Genomic DNA, 24,765 nt, shown 5'->3' with positions numbered 1-24,765 from the left:
TGATTCCTGCATGCCCGCGACCCTTATGAGGATGAAGCGGTTCAGAAAATGGATTGATCAATGAAATAAAGCGTGTAGTTGAGTGTGTGTGTTAAGCCCAATTTAGAGACTATAAACTGTTATACAACTCAGCAGTGGTGCAACAAAGCACTATAGGGACAGTATAGTCAGAATTGAGCAATTTTCCATCTTTTGATCTAAAACAAAGTGTGGTGGACTGCAACAATTGTCTTTCTTCTTTGGTATGTTGCCCCTTTTTCCCCATTAAAATTACACATTCACCAAATACCGTTTTTTTCCATGTATAGTGCGCCCCCATGTATAGTACGCACCCCTAACAATGGCATGCTGATGCTGGAAAAAAGCTTGTACCCATGTATAATACGCACCCAATTTTTATGATTTTTTTTTAATTTTTTTTTTTTTTTTTTTTAAGTCCCAAAGATCGTCACACACGCAGGGAGGCAATGGGTCCCATTTTTAAAGTCTTTGGTATGGTCTTAACTAGGCTGGATGTCATTTTTTTTGTTGGCGTTGATTTCTCCGACTGCCCCTAAACGCACCACCGCGCTCCCTGCGCACACGGCGGCTCTGTATGGGAGAGACGTTGAAGAGGAATAAAAACACCCTTGGAAACCAAAACTTGCCCCTCGTCGTGACTCGGAGCCGCAACAAATGTTTCGGATTTGTGTAGGGTACATTGTGAGACAGCAAACGAGCAGGTGATCGAGCAAGCCTTGTCTGATACGAGAGCATTGCGGTCGTATGGAGCGTGTTTGAAATGAACAGCAGAGACGAAAGGAACAAGGCAAAGTGTTGTGAAATAAAATATTACCTGTAATACGCATTTTGTTATTTGCTGATTGAAACTGCTAATTAAACTGTGAATTGAAACTAATAGGTGGAGAACTGAACTCTCGCTCTTTATATAGCTGACGTGTCTTGCGCAACCGTTCTGCGCATCTGTAATGGCGGCCTCCGTATGACGTCCGGTCCGCGATGGAGATTAAAAAACAAACAATATTTGACAATAACACACCATCGAGGATTGCACCATCGCATCAAACGATGTGTCGTCAATTATGAATTTTACTAAGTGTGTTGGGCAGGATGGCTGAATGCGATGCGCGATTGACAACAAACAAGAAGAAAGGTGAGTTTTATTTCGGGGGAGATTTGTCATGTCTCGTCCCCAGTTTTGCTATGTGTCTTGGTTGCCATAGTTTCTGTTCGTGTCACCCCGCTCTTCCTGTGTCACCTCAATCGATGTAACGTGTTTTGTATTTAAGTCCTGTCTGCCCCTCGCTCACCGTTGGATCATTGCATGTGTTACTGTCATTCTGTTCCTGTCTTTGGTAATGTCACCCTGTCTTTTTGTTCCACGACTTTGTCGGTCAGTCCTGCTGTTGGTTTTGTTGTACCATGACTTTATTTAAAAAAAAAAAAAAATTAAAAAAAAAAAAAAATTAAATTTTTTTTTCTTTGTACCCATGTATAATACGCACCCCAGATTTTAGGACAATAAATTAGTAAAATAATGCGCACTATACACGGAAAAAAACGGTATGATCATGATTTAGGAGCAGTTATTTTTTTTTAGTATATATATTTACAAATAAACCTGACGTGACTAATTCAATTTCTATTTATTGCAAAAAGAAATGTTGCATCGGTTCACAAACGGAGTCCCGGAATGAATTAAGTCCATGAACTGAGGTTCTACAATAACTGGTAGTGAGTGTTGGAGTGCTCAATGACTCACTTGATGAAGAAGCTGTTCAGGCCGCAGTTGCTAATGAAGTCATAGGATTTGTCCAGAGGCTCCTCATTCAAGTAGCTGGAGCTGTAGCTAGACTCAGGCACCACTAGCACGTAGTCCTGGAAAGACATGGAAAATACATTTACATCCAGCAAGGACCTTGCTGGGAGGTGCAAGAGAGTGAGGTAAAACGTGTAGGACACTTCAAAGGTAAGATGACGACATGACCTTGATTGAGTGTTATTTCACTTGCGGTTTGTCATACAGAGTGCATCACAGCGACGTCACGAGAGACGAGCTGCACTCTACATTAATATTTTCCAGTTCCCCTCACTCGCTTCCTATGTTTTTACTTTACTTTTGGCAGTTTACTATCTTTATTTTTTATAAGCTGCGAACCATCAATCCTTGCCCTTTTCAACCACGTCACTGCTCGGAATTCAGCGGGGCTCTGTGGCTGCTGTCAAACGTCGTTCACCGGGCACAGAAGTATGGCTTCTGATAAGCAGGTTTGTACTGCTCCATGCAGCACCTGCACCCTTCTTTTAGAGAGGCTGTCCCTGGTAGAGGGACGTGTCCGCCAGCTAGAGCAGAACAACCCGCTTACCATAGATGTGGCGGACACAAATACAGGCTGTAGCCAGCCCGCTAGCCCGGTTAACATTAGCCCTAGGCGGCTTGCTAACAGCGATGAGCCTTTAAAGATGCATAGTTGTCCCAATCCACCTCGGTCTACCTCTTGGTCATAGGTGACTCCATTACCTGCAACATCACTCGAAAAAATATATTCACAGTAATTCCTAATGGTATTCCTGGAGCCAGAGCACTCGCCATTGAAGCTAACCTTAGGGAACTGGCTCACAAAAGACCTAGTCAACAGCAAACCACCAACAACGCTCAAATATTGTGATACACGTCGGCTCCAGTATTTCTAGGATGTGGATGTTACTAGGAGTTCAGTTCTCTACCTAAATGTGTATTACAGGTAATATTTTATTTCACAACACTTTGCCTTGTTCCTTTCTTCTCTGCTGTTCACTTCAAACACGCTTCATACGAACACAATGGTCTCGTATCAGACGCTTGCTCGATCACCTGCTCGTTTGCTGTCACAATGTACCCTACACAAATCCGAAACATTTCTCCGCTACCGAGTTTGCTAGCGCATGCGCAGTGATACTGACCGGCAGAATAACATCCGGTTGTTCCCCAAGATGATCTTTTTTCTGAAATAATTTTACGTTTACGGACTTAAGTAAGAGTCAGAATTTGGGTGCGTATTATACATGGGTACAGGCTTTTTTTCCAGCATCGACATGTTCTTTTTAGGGTGTGTATTATACATGGGGGCGTACTATACATGGAAAATTACGGTAATAATTATGGGGGACTTTAATATTTGTATGAACTTAATGTTAGAACCACTCACTGTGACATTTCAAACAATAATTGATACGTTCAGTTTCACACAAGCAATAAATGTAGCAATACATAAAAACGGAAACACTTTAGACTTGGTATTACTCCGAGTCTCTGCAACCTAAAAAATAATGGTACTACCGTACATTACTGTTATGTCTGATTGCTACTTTATGAAATTAAAGTTCTGGCTCTCTGTCAATGTCAGGAACGCAATCAAAGCTACAGCAGCTGTGATTAACGCCACAATCGTGACTGTGCTTTCTTGAGTTAGTGCCTCTGGCAACTGACTCATTTATTTTCTATATTGGCTCAATTGATAATCTCCCAAATTATTTCAATGCAGCTTTGTTAAACACCCTCAATTCAGTAGTTCGTACACTTGAAAAATTTTGCAGAAAGCTTGAGCGCAAATGGCATGTAATTAAACTTGAGGTTTTCCGTCAGGCATGGTGTGACAGCCTGCTGAAATACACATAAGCGCTAGCAAAAATTAATTATTTCTCTTAAATTATCGGTCACAATAAAAACAACCCGAAATACTTATTTGATACTGTGGCAAAGCTAACGCAACAGCAACTGATCTCCGGTAGTGCCCCCCACTCAGCTGACAATTTAATCGAATTTTTCGCTCAGAAGATTCAATCCATTAGGAATGAGATCACGGTGACCGTTCCAAAAACCCAGTCAAGACCTGCGATTACGGAGGTTAACATAAATGAGGCTGACAAAACAACCCTCTCTGAATTTAAAAACGTGTCCCTTGAACGCCTTACTCAACTGGTTTGCGCAGCAAAACAGAAAACTTGCTTATCGACCTATTTAAAGAATTACCGTCATTTTCGGACTAAGTCGCTCCGGAGTATGAGTCGCACCAGCCATAAAATGCCCAAAAAAGTGAACTGAGCTTAATAATGTTACATGTGGTGTGCCGCAGGGATCAGTACTTGGACTTATACTGTTTAGTATTTACATGCTTCCGCTTGGGGAAATTATACATAAATATAACAGTTGTTTTCATTGTTATGTGGACGATACACAATTATGAATGGCGTTAGAAATGACAAATCCGGTGGATTGCTGTGATATTGAGGCCTCTCGCTGAGATTAAACAATTTATGTCTCTCAATTTCCTACTTCTTAACCCAGATAAAACCCAGATGTTGATTATCAGCCCTGCTCATCATTAGCACTTAAGACAACCACTGTGAACAATATTACATAATAATAAATGTACTATTACACAAAGTGATTCTGCAATGAATCTCAGTGTTATATTTGACCAAACTCTCGTTTCAAAAACACATTAAGAACATAACTACAATTGTGTTTTTTCACTTCTGCAATATTGCTACGAGCCATCTGATTGTCTCATCCCGTGAAAAATTATACATGCATTTGTTATGTCATGCCATGATTACGGTAATATTTTGTTCTCTGGTATATATGTCTAGTACTAATGATTTACAGTTGGTACAAAATGCTGCAACTACACTGCTCACAAGGATGAGAAAGTTTGATTATATTACCCCAATACTAGCCAACTTGCATTGGCTCCCAGTCCACTAAAGATATGACTTTGACCTCGTTGTACGTTCTCTTCCGAAACCTTTGTTTGGAAAATGCTGGTCTTTTAGTGACCCTAAGGGCCAAAAAGAAGTCCGCAGGGTCAAGAGCTTTCTTGATTCGGACTCCAGACCTTAAGAATGCCCTACCAATAGATATCATGGCTGTTATCTTAATAGAAGCATTCAAGACACAATAACCCCGACTGGGTTAGGTGACACACAAACTGAAAATGGTTGTCTGGATTCCTCAACAACCAAATGGGGTTAGATCTGAGGTGGACCACTTATTCGTAGGCACTGTAATGACAACTGAGCTCTTCATTTTGACTATGGAAATCTACTTTACTTTTTGTTTGTATTGTTCTATATTGTGTGTTGCATCCATTGCAACCTGGTCATCCTGGAAGAGAGATCCTCACATCTGTGGTCCCTTCTCAAGGTTTCTCATTTTCCCCAGTTGGGGTTTTGTGAGTTTTACTTACCCTCCTGGGAGTTATGATCAGGGAATGTTGAGAATAATTGTCAACTCTGGCCATGTGAAGCCCTTTGAGACGTTTCTGTGATTAAGGGCTATAAAAATAAAATTGACTTGACTTGTTTGCTGACTAAAAAATCCTTAGTGAAGCTTGGGCTTGGAATTGAGTTGTGTTGCATTGTGTGGGTCCAATGTTACCATTGTAACTTACCAACCACAGTGTTTTATCTGCAGGAATCTGCACAGTGAGGAACAGCTTGTGTTCACTGACATCAAGGATGATCTGGTTTTCCGACACCAGGACGGTTCGACAGCCATATGCGTGCGGACAGAAGGAGGCATTGGCATGGCCTGATGCAGAATTATAGTAGAAAGTTAAAACATCAACAAAAACAATCAAAACTAGAGCTATGAAGTACCAATTAGCCTCATAGTCCTGGTCATGTTAGGGGTATTCGCAGACTGGGGATAATATTGAGGTCAGAGGAGGTTAACAGATGAAGATAGATTAGACCAGGGTCTGATTTGTGCTATTGACTTTATGAAAATAGCACAGTTAACCTCTAACAAACAAGAGTGGTCTTGCCAGGCTTGATGTGTATGCAAAGTTTAAAGTGAAAGTCAATCCCAATATTTTGGGAGGAATGTTTTATGCAGACAAAGTAGTCAAAACACAGTGTTCAGATTAACGTTTTGCTTGTGGAATATGAATCAAACAGGCAAAATCCACCTGTTTTGTATGTTTTATGCAGGCAAAATAGTCAAAACACAGTGTTCAGATTCTTTTATTCGTGGGATATGAATTAAACAGGCAAAGTCCACCTGTTTTTATCTATCTCAGGGGGTGACGATTTTGTAACTTTCCAACTGAAAATGATATCACAGTTGCCAGGGCTCAGGCCACAACCAATCAATGATTGAGTTTTCTGAAGATGAGCTGTGATTGGTTGTGACTTGAGACCTGGCAACAGTGATGACATTTTCAGTTGACAGCAAGTGGCAAAATGGCCACCTCGAGATGGATAAAAATAGTTGAATTTTGCTGCCTAACTAATTCCACAAATACTTTCAATGCTGTGTTTACACTCGTGGAGGCACACACCATATTTTTGTTAAGAAAATATTTGGGTTAACCTCCCCTGTCATGAGTTTAACGGGCAAATTTACATCCTCATGCATGGGCCCTTCACAAAGTTTCTTCGTTTTGGGAATTTGAGTTTTTCTCTGCTCGATTCAGGGATTGGATCATTGAATGGAGATTTTTTGTGAGTCTGTGAAGCCCTTTGAGATTCTTTTGCAAAGGCTATACAATATATTTTATTTTGATTTAACTTTACAATTGCAGTTTATGTAGGTTATTTATTTTTAGCTTTGGTTTGTAACAGACACAAATCAATGGCAATTAATCTTTCATACACAATATCTGTGTATACGGTCACTTCTTCCACTACTATTTCCGATTACATCACCTCACATTTAATTGATCAGTGATCTCCCAGATTTTCTGTGGTGAAAAAGATCACAAAGCTCAAATCACTAGTTTTAATACAGGATTAGCAGTTTTGGCCATTTTACCATCGGTTTTTTAGTGTCTTCCGAAGGTACATAACCAGCAATCTGTTAGTGTGACTATCCAATTGAAAGGCTGTTTTTTGGGCCTGAGTAAGACACGCCCTACACGCCACAGTTGTTGGTCAAGCAGAACATGCTCACTAACAGCGCAATTTGATCAACTAAAAACAATTTACCACATGGCACGTTATTTGGAATCTTACTAAATCAGGTCCAATACACTCAGATGTAAATGTGAACAAAATGAAGTAAAACTAATCAGCACCATTGTACGTGAATAAGAATTACACATGTATCAGTTGCCTATACAGTAAAACCCCAGAATTCGACCGCCTCAGTAGTCAACATATTCTGATTTCAATGGAAAATGTTGGGAGATCTTTGCCTCTGATCTCAGACAAAGCGTCAGAATCCGACGTGAGTTGTTGTTTAGCGGGTTTTAAACCATTGCAACACCCAACTGCAGTCATGTCCGGTGGAGTCCGGAAAGCTGCACTGGCGAGGCCACAAGATAACGGAGGTTCACGCTGAAGAGTTGAGTTCCCACAACCGTGTAAAAACAGGGGACATTTTCTCCGGGGCTTTCACTCTATTACCATGGGTAAGTACTTTTTGTGTTTAAATAGTGTTATTTTGTCACGTTTAATTTATTTCAAGCTCATTATTTGTCTTTTGAATGTCCAACATGTTAAGTGCCACATACGGACCATGTAAAGCTGTGCTCACTGCTTTTGATGTGCTGTATTTTTGTTGTTTTATTGGTTTATGTATTGTTTTACACAAAATTAGAAAATTGCTTCAGAACTCCAATCCTTCAGGAAAAAATCAGTGTCAAGTTCCGAGGTTGTACATGGATGCATACAGTACATGTTGTGTTCTCTATCATGTCTTACCTTTCCAGATTCGCCCACCGCTGATGTAGACCTGGATGGAGTAAGTTGGGTGCAGAGGTTGGTGATAATGGAGGATGAAGACATACCGTCCCAATGCGTGAACATGAGTAGAGTACACTGCTGCATTCTGGGAAAGAAGAAATGTTAAATGTAAACAAAGCACAGACCTAATGCATCAGTAGTGTGGCTCTCTATAGTATTTACCTGTTGCGAGTGAAGTCTGACGTGGTCACGATCGTCCGCTGCCTGAGGGGGTAGCTCTGCTGCTGCCCGGGCTGATGGCTCTCTCTGGGAACTGGGCAGAGGTGGAGCGGTTGTGTGGGAGGCCAAGATGGGCTCTGGCATGTTGGAGCTTTGACCCTCCTTCAACACCAGTGAGTTGGATGGCATGCGAAAGCGCGAGGGGACGCAAGAGAAGCTGCAAGGGAGCGGAGAGGCTGGTGTGAATGGGGGTCACAACATCATTAAATGAAGATGAGGAAGACTATTGTACCTGTCCTGGGAGAAGTGTCCATGAGTGCTAATGCAAAGGACTTTAGGATCCACATACTCCATGGAGAAGTGATCTTGAGGAACCAGATGGATTTTGTGCTACAACACCAGGACAACGTTGAATTAACACTTGGACCTGCATCTAGAGGCGCCAATTTTGAGTTACTCCCACACCTTGAAACGCAAACCTGAATTTATAAATCAGAAAGGGCTGATGCGTTTTTATGATAACACTTGTAGACTCAGGATGGTGCGGTAAGAGTACCGATAGTATCACAACCACTGATAGATTGGAATTTCTTGCTCTTTATTTCATCATACTTTCCACTTGACCTTGGGAGCAGGAATAGCGTGATGCAGGAAGATATGTTGGCATTTAATATTTTTACTCAAGACATTTAATAAATTTTCAAAATCTTAAAATGTATTTTGTCTCCCAAAAAGTTAAAACTGTCAATGAAATGTAGAGAATGATCAGAACAGGCAGTTGAAATTCATTTGCCCCTTTCTTGTGGTGTAGTGAACCACTAATCCGCCTCTGACAAAGCTTCATAATATATATATTTTTTTCATTTTAGATGCTCTGATGCTCTCAAATTAGCTTAAACACATGGTTAGCTTTCAGAATATGACAAAAAACAAACGTTGATATTTGGGACACATTTTGATTAAAATTGCATTTATCAGCATTTGAGTTAAAGCGACATACTGATTTTGTGAAAATACATCTCACAAACACGCACACACACAAACACAAAGAAACGCACACCTACACACACATGCAAATACACAGACCACGCACACCTACACACAGATGGTTGGAGACCACAGTATTAAACATCAAATATATGTTCACCCATGTTCCTATATTGGGTTTGGTAATAATCAGCAGAGTTGCACAACTTCATCAGCAAATCATATGAGAGCAATGGCATGCATACCAAAAAAAAGCTTGCGTTCTCGGCAGACAACTGGAGCTCTGCGTCACCTGGCAGAGAGAAGCGTGCCACTCGCTTGTGTTCATCAACGGCAACCACTCGACACAGAAAGCTGTGCAAACACAAAATAGATGAAGACGACCTTATAACTTTGTGAACAACAGTGCCTGCGGCTGCACCTGTAAGTGCAGCGTATCAGAGTAACACTGTGTTGTTGTCTTTGGGCTCCTGGCAAGTTGAAGGTGACAGCGAGCGTTTGTGGCGACTCCTCCACGTTGGCATACTCCACCACCAGTAGATAGACGTCCCCAGGCTTCACATTTGCTTTCATCTCCACTCTGATCTGTTGCCACGGTTTGGAAAAATATCTGGTTAACAACAATTCACATATCGTACCGGCTTTTTTTAAAATAGTATTTACAGTGATCCCTTGTAATTTCACGATTCACCTATTGCGACTTCACTATTTCGCGGGTTTATAATAGCATTTCAATACAAACCAATCAGACGACTGGATGTAACACGTAGAGTACCGTAATTTTCGGACTATAAGTCGCGGTTATTTCATAGTTTGGGTGGGGGGGGCGACTTATACTTATATGACTTATATTTATATGACTTTTTTGGGCATTTTATGGCTGATGCGACTTGTACTCCGGAGCGACTTATAGTCCGAAAATTACGGTACGTACCTTCGCCGCCATTGGTAAATAAATACTATCGTTTGAGCAAAGTACGTACCTCCGCCGCCATTGATAAATAAATACTACCGTTTGTGCAACTCTGTAAAGTTGTTTTGTGTGGCTTCTGCCACACAGAGACGTAATAAACAGGCGTAATATGTAGACCCGATGAACCAATACGTTTTCAACCGGGGCAGTAAACCAATCAGAGGACGTTACGTAACACGTAGAGTACCTACCAGCTCAGTGACCTAGTGGTAGAGTGTCTGCCCTGAGACTGGAAGGTTGTGGGTTCAAACCCCGGCCTGGTCATACCAAAGACTATAAAAATGGGACCCATTGCCCCCTGCTTGGCACTCAGCATTAAATTATTCCCGAGCGCGGCGCCGCTGCTGCTCACTGCTGCTCACTGCTCCCCTTTCCCCCAGGGGATGGATCAAAATCACACGGGGATGGGTCAAATGCAGAGGACAAATCTCACCACACCCAGATGCGTGTGTGACGATCATTGGGACTTAAAAAAAATTTAAATAAATAAAAAATTTGGGTGTGTATTATACATGGGTACAGGCTTTTTTCCAGCATCGACATGCCATTTTTAGGGTGCGTATTATACATGGGGGCGCATTATACATGGAAAAAAACGGTAAGACTCATTGAAAATGTAGCCCTACTAGCCTAATGTGAGCTATTTTTCATGGTGAGTTTCCAATGTTACAATGAGGATAAGTATTGCAGTCTGCGGGAATGAGTGGTAAATGTTAACTTAAATTCCTTCCTATAGTATATTTTCACATTCATGTGTGCCTTCTTATTTATAAGTTATTGCTAACAGGCCTCTATGTTTTCAACAAACCAGAACTAGAACTACTTTCTGTTTCTGTGTCTAAGCATCATGGGAAAATGGAATGTTTCTATTGCCAATTAATCACAACACAAGCAGACCTTTTCTGGCGCCATATTCCCAATGTTACAGAGTGGGACTGGTCCGGCGCGAGGTAAACGAAACAGCCAACTTCAAGCAATAAAGACTGGCTAGTAGTGAGTGCTGGTCTCCAGATTAACATTTTTTACTAGGAACACAGCAGCCCCTAACTTGAAATTTTAGTAGCGCTGGAAGAAAATTTAGGCTCAAATACTAATAAATACTTACATAAAAATAATTTTCAATTCATATTTTACCGTGCAATTTTCGACAACATAAACCCTAAGAAGTCTAAGTTATATATCTTAAATACAAAGAAGTATAAACAGTTGTCTCTTGTACGTATGTGCTCTGTGACTGACTGGGGGCCAGTCAAGGATTTGTCCCCTCTGGCACACTTGGCTTATTGGAGCGAAAGAAGGCACTGGTCATCATCTGGCTGATTATTTCTTGTTAGATGTTATTCAAGGTCCGACATTTAAGTCTTTTTAGGTGGTGGGCTTGTCAAGTGTGAAATTGGCCCATATATTCATAATATCATACAAGTATCAAATATCATATGTTTTAGTGATTATTTTATAGGTTTGAGATTGTGTGTGACCCTTGAGATGGTGACCTGGGTGTTCATCTGAACAATAATCTGGACTGGACCCATAACACAAACACTTTACAAAAAAGGACAGAGTAGACAATATATATTCTCAGAAGGCTGAGGTTTTTATGGGGTGGAACTCAGTGGGCTAGTGGTAGAGTGTCCGCCCTGAGACTGGAAGGTTGTGGGTTCAAACCCCGGCCGGGTCATACCTAAGACTATAAAAAAATGGGACCCATTACCTTCCTGCTTGGCACTCAGCATTAAGGGTTGGAATTGGGGGGTTAAATTACCAAATGATTCTCGAGCGCGGCACCGCTGCTGCTCACTGCTCCCCTCTCCCTCCGCGGATGGATCAAAATCACATGGGGATGGGTTAAATACAGAGGACACATTTCACCACACCCAAATGTGTGTGTGATGACGATCGTTGGGACTTTAACTTTTTTTAACTTTAAGGGCACTCCTTAAGACCTTCTTTGACTCAGTGGTGGCCTTTGTCATTTTGGCATGGTCTGCTGGGGGGGCAGCATCACAGCAGCTAACAGGAGGAGACTGGATAAGATCATTCTTATAAAAACTCTTGAAACTCTTGAATTCAGAAGCCCAGCTCCGTTCGCAAATGCCCTCTGCAACTTGTGGAAGAGGTGACAGAAGAGCAAAGCCAAGCTATCCTCCATGCTGGACAGAGACTCTCACTGCTTCCATCACACACTTACTGCACAGATGATTGCCTCAAAGTGTACCTCAGGAGATCCCACATTGAGGTATTGATGGGGATAGGGAGCAATATTGTAAGATTGGGTCAATATATGGTGTTCCCATTTTTGTGCCAACATAATGCTGCTGGTTATCTTTTAATACACGGCGCTATTTTGGAACAGATGACGTAATTCTCCCTTTGACTCACCACTTGGGTGATACCAAGCTAAGTCAAGTTACCTCCATCGAACGAGCTACTGGTTTGTGTTCTTCCTTGTTCTTGATCTCTCTGCAAGGAATATTGGTCTTTGTAGGACAAGAACCACTAGTATGCAGTACATCCTTGCCGTAGCGATCCTAAATTACCGTATTTTCCGCACTATAAGGCTCACTTAAAAGCCTTAATTTTTTCCAAAAAAAGAGGGTGCGCCTTTTAATAAGGCGCACCTTTTGTGTGGACCGTATTCCAAAATCTGTAAATCGTTTTGTTTTGTTTCCGCCACACAGAGACGTAATATACTGGCATAATATGTTGACCTGATGAACCAATCTAAGGACATTATGTTTTACGTAGATCGAGGCAGAAAACCAATCAGAGGATTGTACGTGACAGAGTATGTACCTCTGCTGCCAAGGATAAATAAATACTTCTAATAATCGTTTGTGCAAAGCAAACAGCATTAGGACCCTCTAAAATGGCATCGACAAAAAGACATGCCTACGAGGCACAACTCAAGCTTTCTGGAAGGCCGGGATCAGAGCCGAAAACTAACACAACAACGACGAGACAATGACAAGGGAACTTGTCATGTTTAATGGCGAACTTGCCCAACTGTTTAATTTGGATACAGAAAATAAGGACTTTGATGGATTTGCGTATTGATATCGATTAACAATGTGAGGACAATACAATACATGATTAAACAGTAGAATAAATTACAACAGTCTTGCTCCTGTGATGGTTTTTTTTTTTTTTACATCGTATAATGTGGTGCATCCTATGTGTGAATTAAGTACAGTTAAGACGTGGGTTTGGTAACCGCCTCTTTATTTAACAAACTCCCGGAATTGAGTCTGCGCATTTTAACCCAAAGCGCCTTATGGTGCGGAAAATACGGTAAATATATATTGCTCTCTCTGCAGCCTTTTCACACTGTTTTCTGTCTGCTGCAAAAACGGCCTTGTCTCAAGTAGTCAGGCTTTTTGAGAACCGTTTACCCCACTCCGTGTAGGAAAGACATTCATTCCATATGTATGCATTATTTGGCGGCTCAGTGTCGCACTGGTTAGCACGTCCGCCTCGCAGTTAGGAGGGTGTGGGTTCGATTCCACCTCCGACCCTCCCTGTGTGGAGTTGGCATGTTCTCCCCGTGCCCACATGGGATTTCTCCGGGCACGCCGGTTTCCTCCAACATCCCAAAAACAGGCTTGGTAGGCTGACTGAGCACTCCAAATTGTCCCTAAGTGTGAATACGAGTGCGAAGGGTGACTGCTGGGATAGGCTCAAGCACGACCGTGGGGACAAGCGGTATAGAAAATGCATTATTTTGTTTTAATAGAAAATCATCTACACTAAACCACGTATGTGCATTTTTAAGGGCGGTTACAAACATGTGCGATCGCGGACTATGATTCTCTCATTTGGATTCTCATTACCATCGCTACACTGTCACTTGCTATTATTGTGAAGAGCTTGTAATTTGTGTGGTATTAATGCAAGCCCAGAGACAAACACAGGAATTCATGCTCTTACATCGTAGCCACTGCAGACAGCCATGTTCGGATGGCGAAGAGTAAGCCTTTCGGTGGGGCAGGGGCGTGGCAGGTGGTTGTCATAGCGACAAATGGCGTCATTGCCAGACACAGAAGGGAAGGCGTCCAGAGACAAGTACGTGTATTGTAAGCAGCTGCTGAGACACAAAAAAATATATGATAGTTGTAGCACATAGGAAACAAGCAAAAGCAACATTTTTACTTGTGGCTAGCATCCAGTGGAGAGCTGAACATGCATGGGTCTGTAATATGCATTTGCAGGATGGGAGCCTCGTAGTAGGAGCTTGGCAGAAGGACCAAAAAATCCTGAGCAGAAGGATTATTATGTCATTATTATACACACACACACACACACACACGCACACGCATGCACACGCACAAGCACACGCACACGCACACACACACACACACACACACACACACACATATTCAAGGCATAATGACTAATGAATCTCACAAGGAGAACTCCTTCAGCCTCTATGAACACTGTCCAAGCTCCAGGGTTGAGAACAAATGGTTCCACAAAGTTGTTCTGGGGAATGTTGACAAAGCTTGGGCCCGTGGTGGGAGCGAAGACAATCTGCTTGGACTGCTCAGAACCTGGAAGATCATCAACATTATCATAGTACAAACCGGATTCAGTTGAAGTTGGGAAATTGTGTAAAATGTAAATAAAAATAAATACAACGCTTTGAAAATACTTCTCAACCCATATTGAATTGAATACACTACAAAGACAACATAATTAATGTTCAAACTGATAAACTTAATTGTTTTTTGCCAAATAATAATTAACTTAGAATTTCATGGCTGCAACACGTCCAGTAGAAGTTGGGAAAGGTGGCAAAAAATACTGAGAAAGCTGAGAAAACGTCATTAAACACCTATTTGGAAAATCCCACATGTGATCAGGCTAATTGGGAATAAGTAGGTACCATGATTGGGTATAAAAGGAGCCTCCCCAAACATGCTCAGTCATTCACAAGCAAAGATAGGGCGAGGTTTACCCCTTTGCGTGAGAAAATAGTTGAACAGTTTAAGAACAACATTTCTCAAAGCAAAATTGCAAGGAATTTAGGGTTTTCAACATCTACGGTCCATAATATAATCAAGAGGTTCAGAGAATATGGTGAAATCACTGCACGTAAGCACCACGGCCGGAAACCAAGACTGAATGACTGTGACCTTCGATCCCTCGGACGTAGCGATGGGGACTCGAGTCACTGTGACTTGGACCCGAGTCGACCCGAGTCACTGTTTTGATGACTTGTGACTTGACTTGACAAAAAATAAAAAAACTTGAGACTCGACTTGGTCTTGGAAGCTAAAGACTTAGGACTTGACTTGAGACACGATCACTTGAATGACTTCAGAGTTATTTAGTTTATGTTTTTACTTTGAGTATAAAATTAATAATACCGTCATTTTCGGACTATAAGTTGCACCAGCCATAAAATGCCCAAAAATGTGAAAAAAAACATATATAAGTCGCTCCGGAGTATAAGTCGCATTTTGGGGGGCAATTTATTCGACAAAACACCAAGAACAGACATGAACAAGCAACAACAGGCTAAAGGATACGGTATGATAACGTGACAAACACAAACGAGGAGCTGAGAACGGGCCTGACGTAACATTCAGTTATTTAAAATAACTATTACATAAATAACACGTTTATAAAACCATCTGTGTCACTCCAATTCATTAAATCCATCGATCGTCCTTTGTCCACAATGCCATGTGCCGCGCCGCAGTTCAAATTATTCCACAGGCCCATACAACAACATATAAACTATATTTTAAATAACTATCACATAAACAACAATATTATCAAACCATTTGTGTCACTCCAAATCATTAAATCCATCGATCAAATTTCTCGTCTTTTATCGATCGTCCTTTGTCAACAATGCCGTGTGCCGTGCCGCAGTTCAAATTATTCCACAGGCCCATAAAGCGATATATAAACTATATTTTAAATAACTATCACATAAACAACAATATTATCAAACCATTTGTGTCACTCCAAATCATTAAATCCATCGATCAAATTTCTCGTCCTTTATGTCATCCTGGTGACAGAGGACATGTCCAGAGGATATGGCGCTTTAAAGTGTTAATTACTGTTATTATTTATTGTTTTTTCTCTCTCTATTTTTCACGTTTTGAATATGTTCAAGATAAAGATATCAAAGCATGTGAAGTGATCAACTATACTAAAAATAACATGTGAAGTGGTCAACTATACTTGTAAGTAAGTGATGTGTTAATGATTAAGTAAATATTTGTGGAAAAAAAACATATATAAGTCGCTCCTGAGTATAAGTCGCCCACCCCGACCCCCCCACCCAAACTATGAAAAAAAAAAAACGCGACTTATAGTCCGAAAATTACGGTACATTTTAATCTGTACCTAACGTGTTTATTAGAGAATCACGCCCCTTTATATCAGACATGCACAAACATGTCAGCGGGAGCGATACCTTGAGTCATCACCTTCGGCTATCGTAATTACCTTTATGACAGCAAAAGACGGACAGCACAGTGCAAGATATGCAACAGAAACATTTCAGACAGCCAGACGACAACTTCAAACTTTGTCCGTCATTTGAAGAGCCATTCTGCCTAGTAGTTGTCTTTGTAGTGTACTGTAGTCTATTCAATTGAATATAGGTTGAAAAGGATTTTCAAATCATTGTATTTTGTTTTTATTTACATTTTACACAATTTCCCGACTTCAATTGAATCTGGTTTGTTTTTCACTTAGGTTTATTTTTGTGTGACAAAAACATGTTTGAGAATGTTGTAAAAATGAAGTGAGGATGAGACGAGGGCAGGAAGAGGAAGGCAAAAGAAGAGGAAGCAGTGAAGAAAGAGGAGATTGTCGGCCACACAAGGTACTGTAACTTTCACCGCATCACAAATCTAGCCTACATAGTTGGCCAATATTTCCATGGAGATAGGAAATGAGCGGAGCACACTTTCATAGCCCACTCGTATTCTACGCCAGTGTTCCTCTACGCCAGTCCTTCTCAAATAGTCGGGCGTGCCCCCCTGGGGTGCACGGTGTGTTACCAAGGGGGGCGTGTGAGACACTATGGAACATACTTTTCTTTTGCCTGTACTAGATTAAAGGGTAATTCGACATCCACTGCAGTAGGTGGGAGTGGCGGTATCACTGTAATAGTGTGCACAAGGAGTATTCGCTCTACAGTGTAGAGCGCACGGAACATACGCACACACAGCACAGAGCAGGCAATAAAAAGTGCAGTGGGACACCATGGAAAAATATTTAACAGGGTTGAAAAGAACGACGGCGACAGACGGAGATAAGCGAATTGAGAGTCACACGAAAACTAAGACAAGGAAATATGATGACGCGTACGTAGCGGTCGGTTTCAGTGTGACTAAGATGGGAGACGAGGAATGACCGGTGTGTTTACTGTTCCTTACAATCTTCGCAGCGGACAGTAAATTAAGGTGGCACTTAAAGTCATTGCACCCCATTCACGCTGATAAGATGCTTGAGGTTTTTCAGCAAAAACGGGCTGAATATTTTCAACAATCATCCCACTTAGTGAATGCTACTTCAGTCAATCAGCAAGCACTGTAAGCAGTGCAAAAAAAAAACCACACCATTGCAGAAGAGCTGATACTACCTGCACCCGTGGATATGGTCTCCGTCATGCTGCCTCATTTTGATTAAAAAAAAAACAGCACAAATTGTTTTACTCATTTTTGTTTTGTAGGTTAAAATGTTTTATATATTGTGCTCCTGAGTTAATGTTGGTGATTTAATATTATTTATTGCTGTTATTTAATTTAATATTATGTATGTTTATTAGTATTTTATTGTATTTTTTTCAGCATAAAATGGCAGTTGGTCAAGAATGTTTATAGTTTAAATAATTATAATTTATTTTTTAATTTCAGGCAAAGTGATGCACATTGAATCTGTTCTGTTACAGACTAAAAAACAATGTTATTAATAAAGTTATTCTTTATTGTAAGTTGATCTTTCTTTTTTATTTATTTTATTTCTTTAATGTTAATAACATGGGGGAGCGCAAAATGTTTTCTTCTCCCTAGGGGGGGGGGCATCACAGAAAATGATTGAGAAGCACTGCTCTACGCTGACTCGTTCATGAACGTCAATAACATTGCAGTTGTTTTCAATAAAGTCCCTTGCTTAGTGCTGGCTTCTGGTTGCCCCTTTGCGAAGGTGAATGATAGACTTTGTCTCCCACTTTGTATCGCTGAGCTCAAATTACTAAGACCTGTCCAAATCCACTACGGTTTATGAAGGTGCCTTTACCATCATGAGAATAAAGTCTAAGTCTCCGACGGACTGAATCTTGTAGAAAGCACGTAACGATTGGACGGGTCTGGTTGGTGACTACATGTAGTGTGACATATCAAGACACACGATTGTATTTATCTTGTAGTCTGACAGCACGACCGCCGTCAATGACAAAAATCTGTGTCGTCTGAAAAGGCCATAGCTCAGATTCGCTAGATTTTGTCTACTGGCTAGATCAGGGGTGGACAAACTTTTTGACTTGCGGGCTGAATTGGGTTCTAAATTTTGACCGGGGGGCCGAACCAGGAGCAGATGGATGTAGTGTTTGTGTGAAGTAATATAAATGACATGTAAAGGTCATTGCATAAAAGGTTTTTACTTTTAGTAGATACTAAAGCATGGATATTAAAAAAAGCTTTTTGAAAACAAATGCATTTATTAACAGCATTAAAAAAATATTTCACCAAAAACCTACTGTCGGTGATTCTTATTAAATACGACACTGTTATGATGAATAACATTTTCCATCACTTCAGCGCATGCAGGTCAGATTTATGAAATATGTTTATCTAATGAGGCAAAATCACATCCAACGGCAAACATTCTGACCAAATACATCATCTTGAAGAATCAGTGAAAGAATACATCTAAATAAAGTAATAAAGAAATCAATAGTATTGTTGGTTTCCCATTTTTGCTAGTGCATCATAGTCTGGAGTAAAATTTGTTGTGGTAATTCTTAGGATAGAGCCGAGGTGTCGGTCCGTTAACCTAGATCTGTGACGGGCTTTATTGACATTCATGTGGCTGAACGTCTTCTCACACACGTAGGTCGAGACAAATTGTCCACTCTTTTTAACATTCGGCACTCAGTGTCCACCTTTCTTTTCTTCGGGCCACTCATTTTAATGCAGTGCTTCTCAATTATTTTCTGTTACGCCCCCCCCTAGCAAGAAGAAATCTATTCGCGCCCCCCCTCCCCACCGTGACTATCCTAACTTGTCTTGTAAGTCGTAAAATGTTGCACTGTCGCAAACGTGACAGAAGTAACAATGAGAGCGCCACTGCCCCCTGCTGTAGTAAACCCGCAATTACACTTTATTCTAGTACTGCCAAAAAAAAAGCCTGTTCCCCAGGGTCACACGCGCCCCCCCAGGAATAGCACCGCGCCCCCCAAGGGGGGCGCGCCCCACTATTTGAGAAGCACTGTTTTAATGGAAGGATTCCAGGGGAAGGTTTGTGGGTGGCATTAGCGTAAAACTGTATCTGAAAACTCAGCGCGCGAATTACGAGAATATTGACGTCACAGCCTACACTCGAAATTCGGCACTGATAAATGAAATTACTACGTACTACTGAGTACACACACGCACTTGTGAGTGTGCACCAAGCTTTCTGACACGGCTCCCGGGGGTAAATGCGCGGGCGGGCGCTTCCCCATCTACTGGGGAAACATAGTAATTGGAGGGAAAATGACCCCCAAAAAAATAATAATACAATTTATTCAGGTTTGGTGGGCCGCATTAAACGGCCCCGTGGGCCGTAGTTTGCCCATGTCTGGGCTAAATGGATGCTTGGGGGTCGTCAATATTGACACTGCAAAATTGGGATAAATAACGTATTAGAATCAGGTGTTGTCTACTGGCCGGCTGGATGTTAGGAACATCTCAGATCAAATGAGGAACCAGGAACCAACATGTTTGCTCAAGGTCTGGCAGGCAGCAGGCCTTTTTTGTCTTTCTTTCCATCCATGGTCAAGCGATCTGACGTATCACTCAATAAGTGGTGGGTAAAAGGGACGGCCCTTTCAACGATTTAATATTACATCCGTTCCTAATGCCATTCAGTAAACGGTAACCAGGGGGATTGTTTGGGCAAATAGAAGACTCGACAGAAAAATAGGATCACCAGATATTTAACAAACTTTTCAATATTGCTCCCATTCCCCATTATGACTTCAATGTGGGACCTCTGAAAGTACACTTTAAGGACTCGTTTGAGTATCACAAAGTGCAAGAAATACAACAAGAGAGTGTACTGTGGACTCATGTCCTGGTACACGAGAAGCTAAACTCCGTACCGCTGCGTATCAGCCCACTTAGAGTACCCATATAATGCTAAATTAACTTCTCTGAGTTTCGAACCATTTTAAAATGCTTATTCCACACCAAAAACACCCACAAAGAGGTGTTTTCATCCATTCACTCATTCTGGAGCATTTTCGCTCATTTCCCTCGCCACCTGAACCAAGAAAACAACCAGGTTCTCTCTTTGTTACATCACGAAGTGAAAAACCACCGTCTGTACTGCCTCTGAAGACAAAAATCTGTCCCTGCAACTTTAGATCATGTGTGGCTTTTCTGAGTTTGATACCAGGTAAAAAAGGCTGAGGGTAACAGTAGAGCATTGAGTGATTCTTATGAGAAATAATTCCTGAATAAATATACCATAGATTATAGATAATATGATATGCAATGGCTGCACGGTGGGGCACTCGTTAGCACGTCCGCCTCACAGGTCAGAGGTGGAGTATTCAATTACGGCTCCGGCCTTCCTGTGTGGATTGTGCATGCTATGCTTATGTGGATTTCTGCCGGGTGCTCCGGTTTCCTCCCGTTCCAAAAACATGCATGGAGCGCCTATTGACCACGGTCCGTAGGTGTGACTGTGGGTGTGAATGGCTGTTTGCCTTTACGTATGTGCCCTGCAATTGGCTGGTGACCGGCATGCACTTGACCCTCGTGAGGATAAGTGGTTCGGAAGATGAATGAATAATATGCCGTCATTGAACACACACTACTCACGAAATGTGTGAGTACAGCAGAAGCGAAGTTATACTGAACCAGTCGTTGTACTTCCAAGTTAGAAACAGACATCAAAATATCTCATATTTCATAAGAAATTAAACCGCCATTGTGCCATAATCATATATATGCCTGTATGAATGTGTGTGAAGGTGTTAGAAAAATGTATATATATGTTATCATGCGTTCTCTAATCAATGCTTTACCGCAATATTACTGCAATATATGCTTGCTGTTTGGCCTTGCTGTTTTTATGATGTACCTCAGAAGAGAAAAGTTACGGCTGGGTCAGGAGAGAGGTTACAGCTGGGTCAGACAGGACGCAGCTGACAACAGCAAAAAGAAGACATCTACCGAGACAGTTCCTTTCTAACAAAGACCACTTTGTTAGACAACATGGCTCATTGCTGTCTTGCACCCCAGATGAACCTACAAGTGACCATCAAACTCAGGGTTTTCCAAACTATCTTGATCGTAAGATTATGTTGGTGCGTATCCAGTAATAAATAACCTAGCTTGTCTCATCCTACACAAGGTCGTAAAACATCCCTTGCTATGTTTTGACTAGAGATCAAGGGCTTTCTCTTCTCAACTCAAACTCCTTTTCCCACATGTTCTTATCAGTATGTAACACCTGGTGATTTTTTGCTTACGAGGCAAAGCCCACGTGCCTTCCCCCTTCCTTTAGGGGCTTTTGTCTCACAATTGTGGGTAGGGCAAATCCAAATAAAAAGAGCGGGAGTGCATACAGATATTTAGTGTAGTGAGATTGTTGTAAGATATCTGTACTGCACTCCTCGCGAGAAAAACCTTAATATTTTGTCTCACTTGTGGTTTGTTTGCTATTGCTCTTCTCTTAATAGTTATTCAGTCAGCGAATTAAACCTGACAGAAGAGGTGAATGTGAGGCATTGTAAAGCGCTTTGGGCACCATACGGTGTCGATAAAGCGCTGGATTAGGTCCAATCCATTATAATCAACTGGAAAGCTTAAAATAGCATAGGACAGACACTTTAAACCACTGAGTATGAGGGGAAGAATTTTATAGGTTGATGTGAAGATGAGGAAAGGGAGGAGTTATGAAGGGAGGGAGACACAAGAGGAGGATGAAGGGGAAAAAGAGGGAAAGAAGAGAAAGACATGATCCACAAAGGGTGGAAGAGGAAGAAGAGATGCTACAAAGAAAGCATTAAGAAAAGGAACAATATGAGATGAGGAAGAATATCCACAAGAGAAGACAAAAGGAAAAATGGGAAAAGGAGAATGTATGGGAAGAAGAGAAAAATGAAGAGATACAAGAGGAGTAGAAAACAAAAAAGAAGGTTTGTGCACTAAGCTGTGGCCACGCCCCATCGGCGGGATTAAGCTGAAATACCATTTGGGAAGATGAAGAGCATAAAGAAATCGGATACCAGCAGCACTCACAGTTGGTGCAGAAGATTTTCCCATCGTCCTCCAGCACAGACACTCGACCCCGGATGTCTACGCCTTCCATGTTGGTGTAGCGCAGCACCATGCGGAAGAGGTCTGGAGAACCCACCCACACCGGCACCAGCACCTTTGACTGAATGCGCAACCACCAACACCAGGCACCCCAAGAGGGTGAAGGAAAGAAGAGAAAACACAACTTCATATCACAAATTCCATAACACAAACATGGCTGCAAGGCAATGTGATAGCATGTTGCATCAGAACTTCATTGATTTGTTTTCATGAGTGATTTAAAGCAGCTGGTGGGGTGTGTTGTTCGCACATCTGCCTCATGGTGAAAAGGCTCAGGGTTTGAATTTTTAAATTGTTTCTTCATTATTCACAAAACAAAATACTACATTGAGAGCTTTCTAAGGCATTGCATGCACAGATCCACAAAAGTGAGACAGTATAATTGGATTGATTGATGATAAAATCTCAGCGAGCATTTCGCTGAGGAAAGGGAACAATAGACCTAAAAAACAGCTAAACTAATTAGAATACTAAAAGCAATCAAAGGAGATGACAATAATATAGCTCAAAGTAATGTTGAAATGTAGTATGTAACAGTATGTCCTGTCTGCTGATAATTGATTTGGCTTTAAATGAAACACAACACTGATTTATGTATATTTGCACTGAAAGAAATTGGAACATAACAGGCACAATTTGACATTTTTGTGCTTCATTGATGCTTCATGGTAACCATATTTTTACAATTGTCTTAAAGTGAGGCTCATAATTTTCTTAGTTCAAGTCCTATAGGTACTCGCATTCAACAATGAGAGTGAAATGGGACAATATAACATTAGTTCCCTTGGTCAGAAATAAAGAATAAATTGTCACGACTCGTCCGCGATCATGTCTGTGTGCTCGCTCCCTCCTGTGTGCTCATGTCCGTGTGCTCGCCCCTCCCCTCCTGTTTTCTTGTTTCACGCCCCGGTCAGTCACTTAAGTTATTGTTTTGTTAAGTCGTGTCAGTTTGCCTTTTGAGTTCTCCAATAAACCCTGGTCCAAGCTGCACTTGGTCGCCCTGCTCCATTTCCACACTCCGAATAGTTGTGCCTTACGTTCCGTCCCGTAACCTTCGCTCGGAAAACACTGGGTCCTGAGTGTTGTTAGTCACCTAAATGTTGAACAGAGGCTGTGATTCACCGAAGTCAAATTCCTTGTTTGGTATGCTAAAAACATGGCGAATAAAAACTCTTGGATCTTGAATAACCACACTATATTAACCCGGGGGACATCATGCATAGTAAAACCAAAGTGAGTTACGGTTGCGCATGAATCCCCTGTTGCCTTGTGGTCCAGTACACAATATTAAAGCTTTTTAAACGCTCTTCAATACTTTTATGCTACATAAACCCTTACCATTCCCACACTGGTCTGTGCATGTATTGTACCTTTACATTATATAATAAATATTGTAACGATTCGACCCCCCCCCTCCCTACACCGGTTGGGTGCTGTTCCCTCGCGCGTGACTGGTTGCCGGCCTCCCGCCCCTCCTGTGCTTGTCCTCAGTCATGTCCGCAGTGACGCACATTGTTCAGAGGCACACCCCACGCTATAAGGGCTCATTGCCGCTGCTTGTCTGCAGTGACGCATGTTGCTCAGAGGCACACTATCAGCGTGTATTTAGACACCGTTCTCCCGTCACTTATAAACCAGCGAAGTACCGCATTCACAAAAAGTGAAGTGCAAATTGGCGAGGGATCACTGTATAGCAGTGCTTCTCAAATAGTGGGGCGGGCCCCCCTGGGGGGGCGTAGTGCGATACCAAGGGGGGCGCGGGAACATGTTTTTCTTTTGGCTGTATTAGATTAAAGGGTAATTACACATCCACTGCAATAGGTGGGGGTGGCGGTATCACTGGAAGAGTATTTGCTCTACAGCAGCACTTTGAATCTGTTCTGTTACTGACTAAAAAACACTGTTATTAATAAAGTTATTCTTTATTGTAAGTTGATCTTTCTTTTTTATTTACTTTTTGTTTTTCCTTTAATGTTAATAACATGGGGGGGGGGCGCAAAATGTTTTCTTCTTCCTAGGGGGGGGCGTCACAGGAAATAATTGAGAAGCACTGCTGTATAGGAAGTTTGAAGTGTCAAGCAGTGAATGGTGAAAAGACACAGCTAAAGAGAACACATCTTCATATTCCAGACCTGGATGGGAGACATTTGAGCATAACCCCTCCAGCTGAAGCCAGGGAATTCCACAGGGTCGTAGCCGAAGCGCACCGACCGGCCATCCAACATGGTGCCTTCTTCCGCCTCAAACTTGAGGTGGTGAAGGTCAAGAAAATAATAATCCACAGCAGCTCTGCACATAAGGTCACATCACAAATCTATCGAATTAAACCAAGTATGGATGTGTGAGATCTCTGTTCTCTGCTGCGCA

The 24,765-nt window shown here is 41.6% G+C and overlaps 1 protein-coding gene across 5 annotated transcripts in view; it reads right to left on the bottom strand.

Moving 5' to 3' along the window:
* The window catches only part of lama5 (laminin, alpha 5), a 348,173-nt gene that overhangs the window by 192,622 nt on the left and 130,786 nt on the right, over positions 1–24,765 (bottom strand). For 4 of the 5 annotated variants that reach the window (XM_061273125.1, XM_061273122.1, XM_061273126.1 and 1 more), the window contains 12 exons: positions 24,531–24,687; positions 22,321–22,459; positions 14,249–14,391; positions 13,994–14,097; positions 13,772–13,928; positions 9,296–9,459; positions 9,120–9,228; positions 8,180–8,277; positions 7,891–8,104; positions 7,687–7,813; positions 5,433–5,572; positions 1,763–1,878 (listed from right to left, as the gene is read on the bottom strand). In XM_061273125.1, coding sequence (XP_061129109.1) covers positions 1,763–1,878; positions 5,433–5,572; positions 7,687–7,813; positions 7,891–8,104; positions 8,180–8,277; positions 9,120–9,228; positions 9,296–9,459; positions 13,772–13,928; positions 13,994–14,097; positions 14,249–14,391; positions 22,321–22,459; positions 24,531–24,687 — 1,668 coding nt within the window. The remainder of the gene's footprint in view (positions 1–1,762; positions 1,879–5,432; positions 5,573–7,686; positions 7,814–7,890; positions 8,105–8,179; positions 8,278–9,119; positions 9,229–9,295; positions 9,460–13,771; positions 13,929–13,993; positions 14,098–14,248; positions 14,392–22,320; positions 22,460–24,530; positions 24,688–24,765) is intronic. The other variant, XM_061273123.1, reaches the window with a different exon arrangement.

This window comes from Syngnathus typhle, linkage group LG2 (genome assembly GCF_033458585.1).
Source record: "Syngnathus typhle isolate RoL2023-S1 ecotype Sweden linkage group LG2, RoL_Styp_1.0, whole genome shotgun sequence".
In the NCBI taxonomy this organism is placed as follows: Eukaryota; Metazoa; Chordata; class Actinopteri; order Syngnathiformes; family Syngnathidae; genus Syngnathus; species Syngnathus typhle.
Note: the sequence above shows the minus strand (reverse complement) of the source record. Positions and strands in the feature narration are given on the sequence as shown.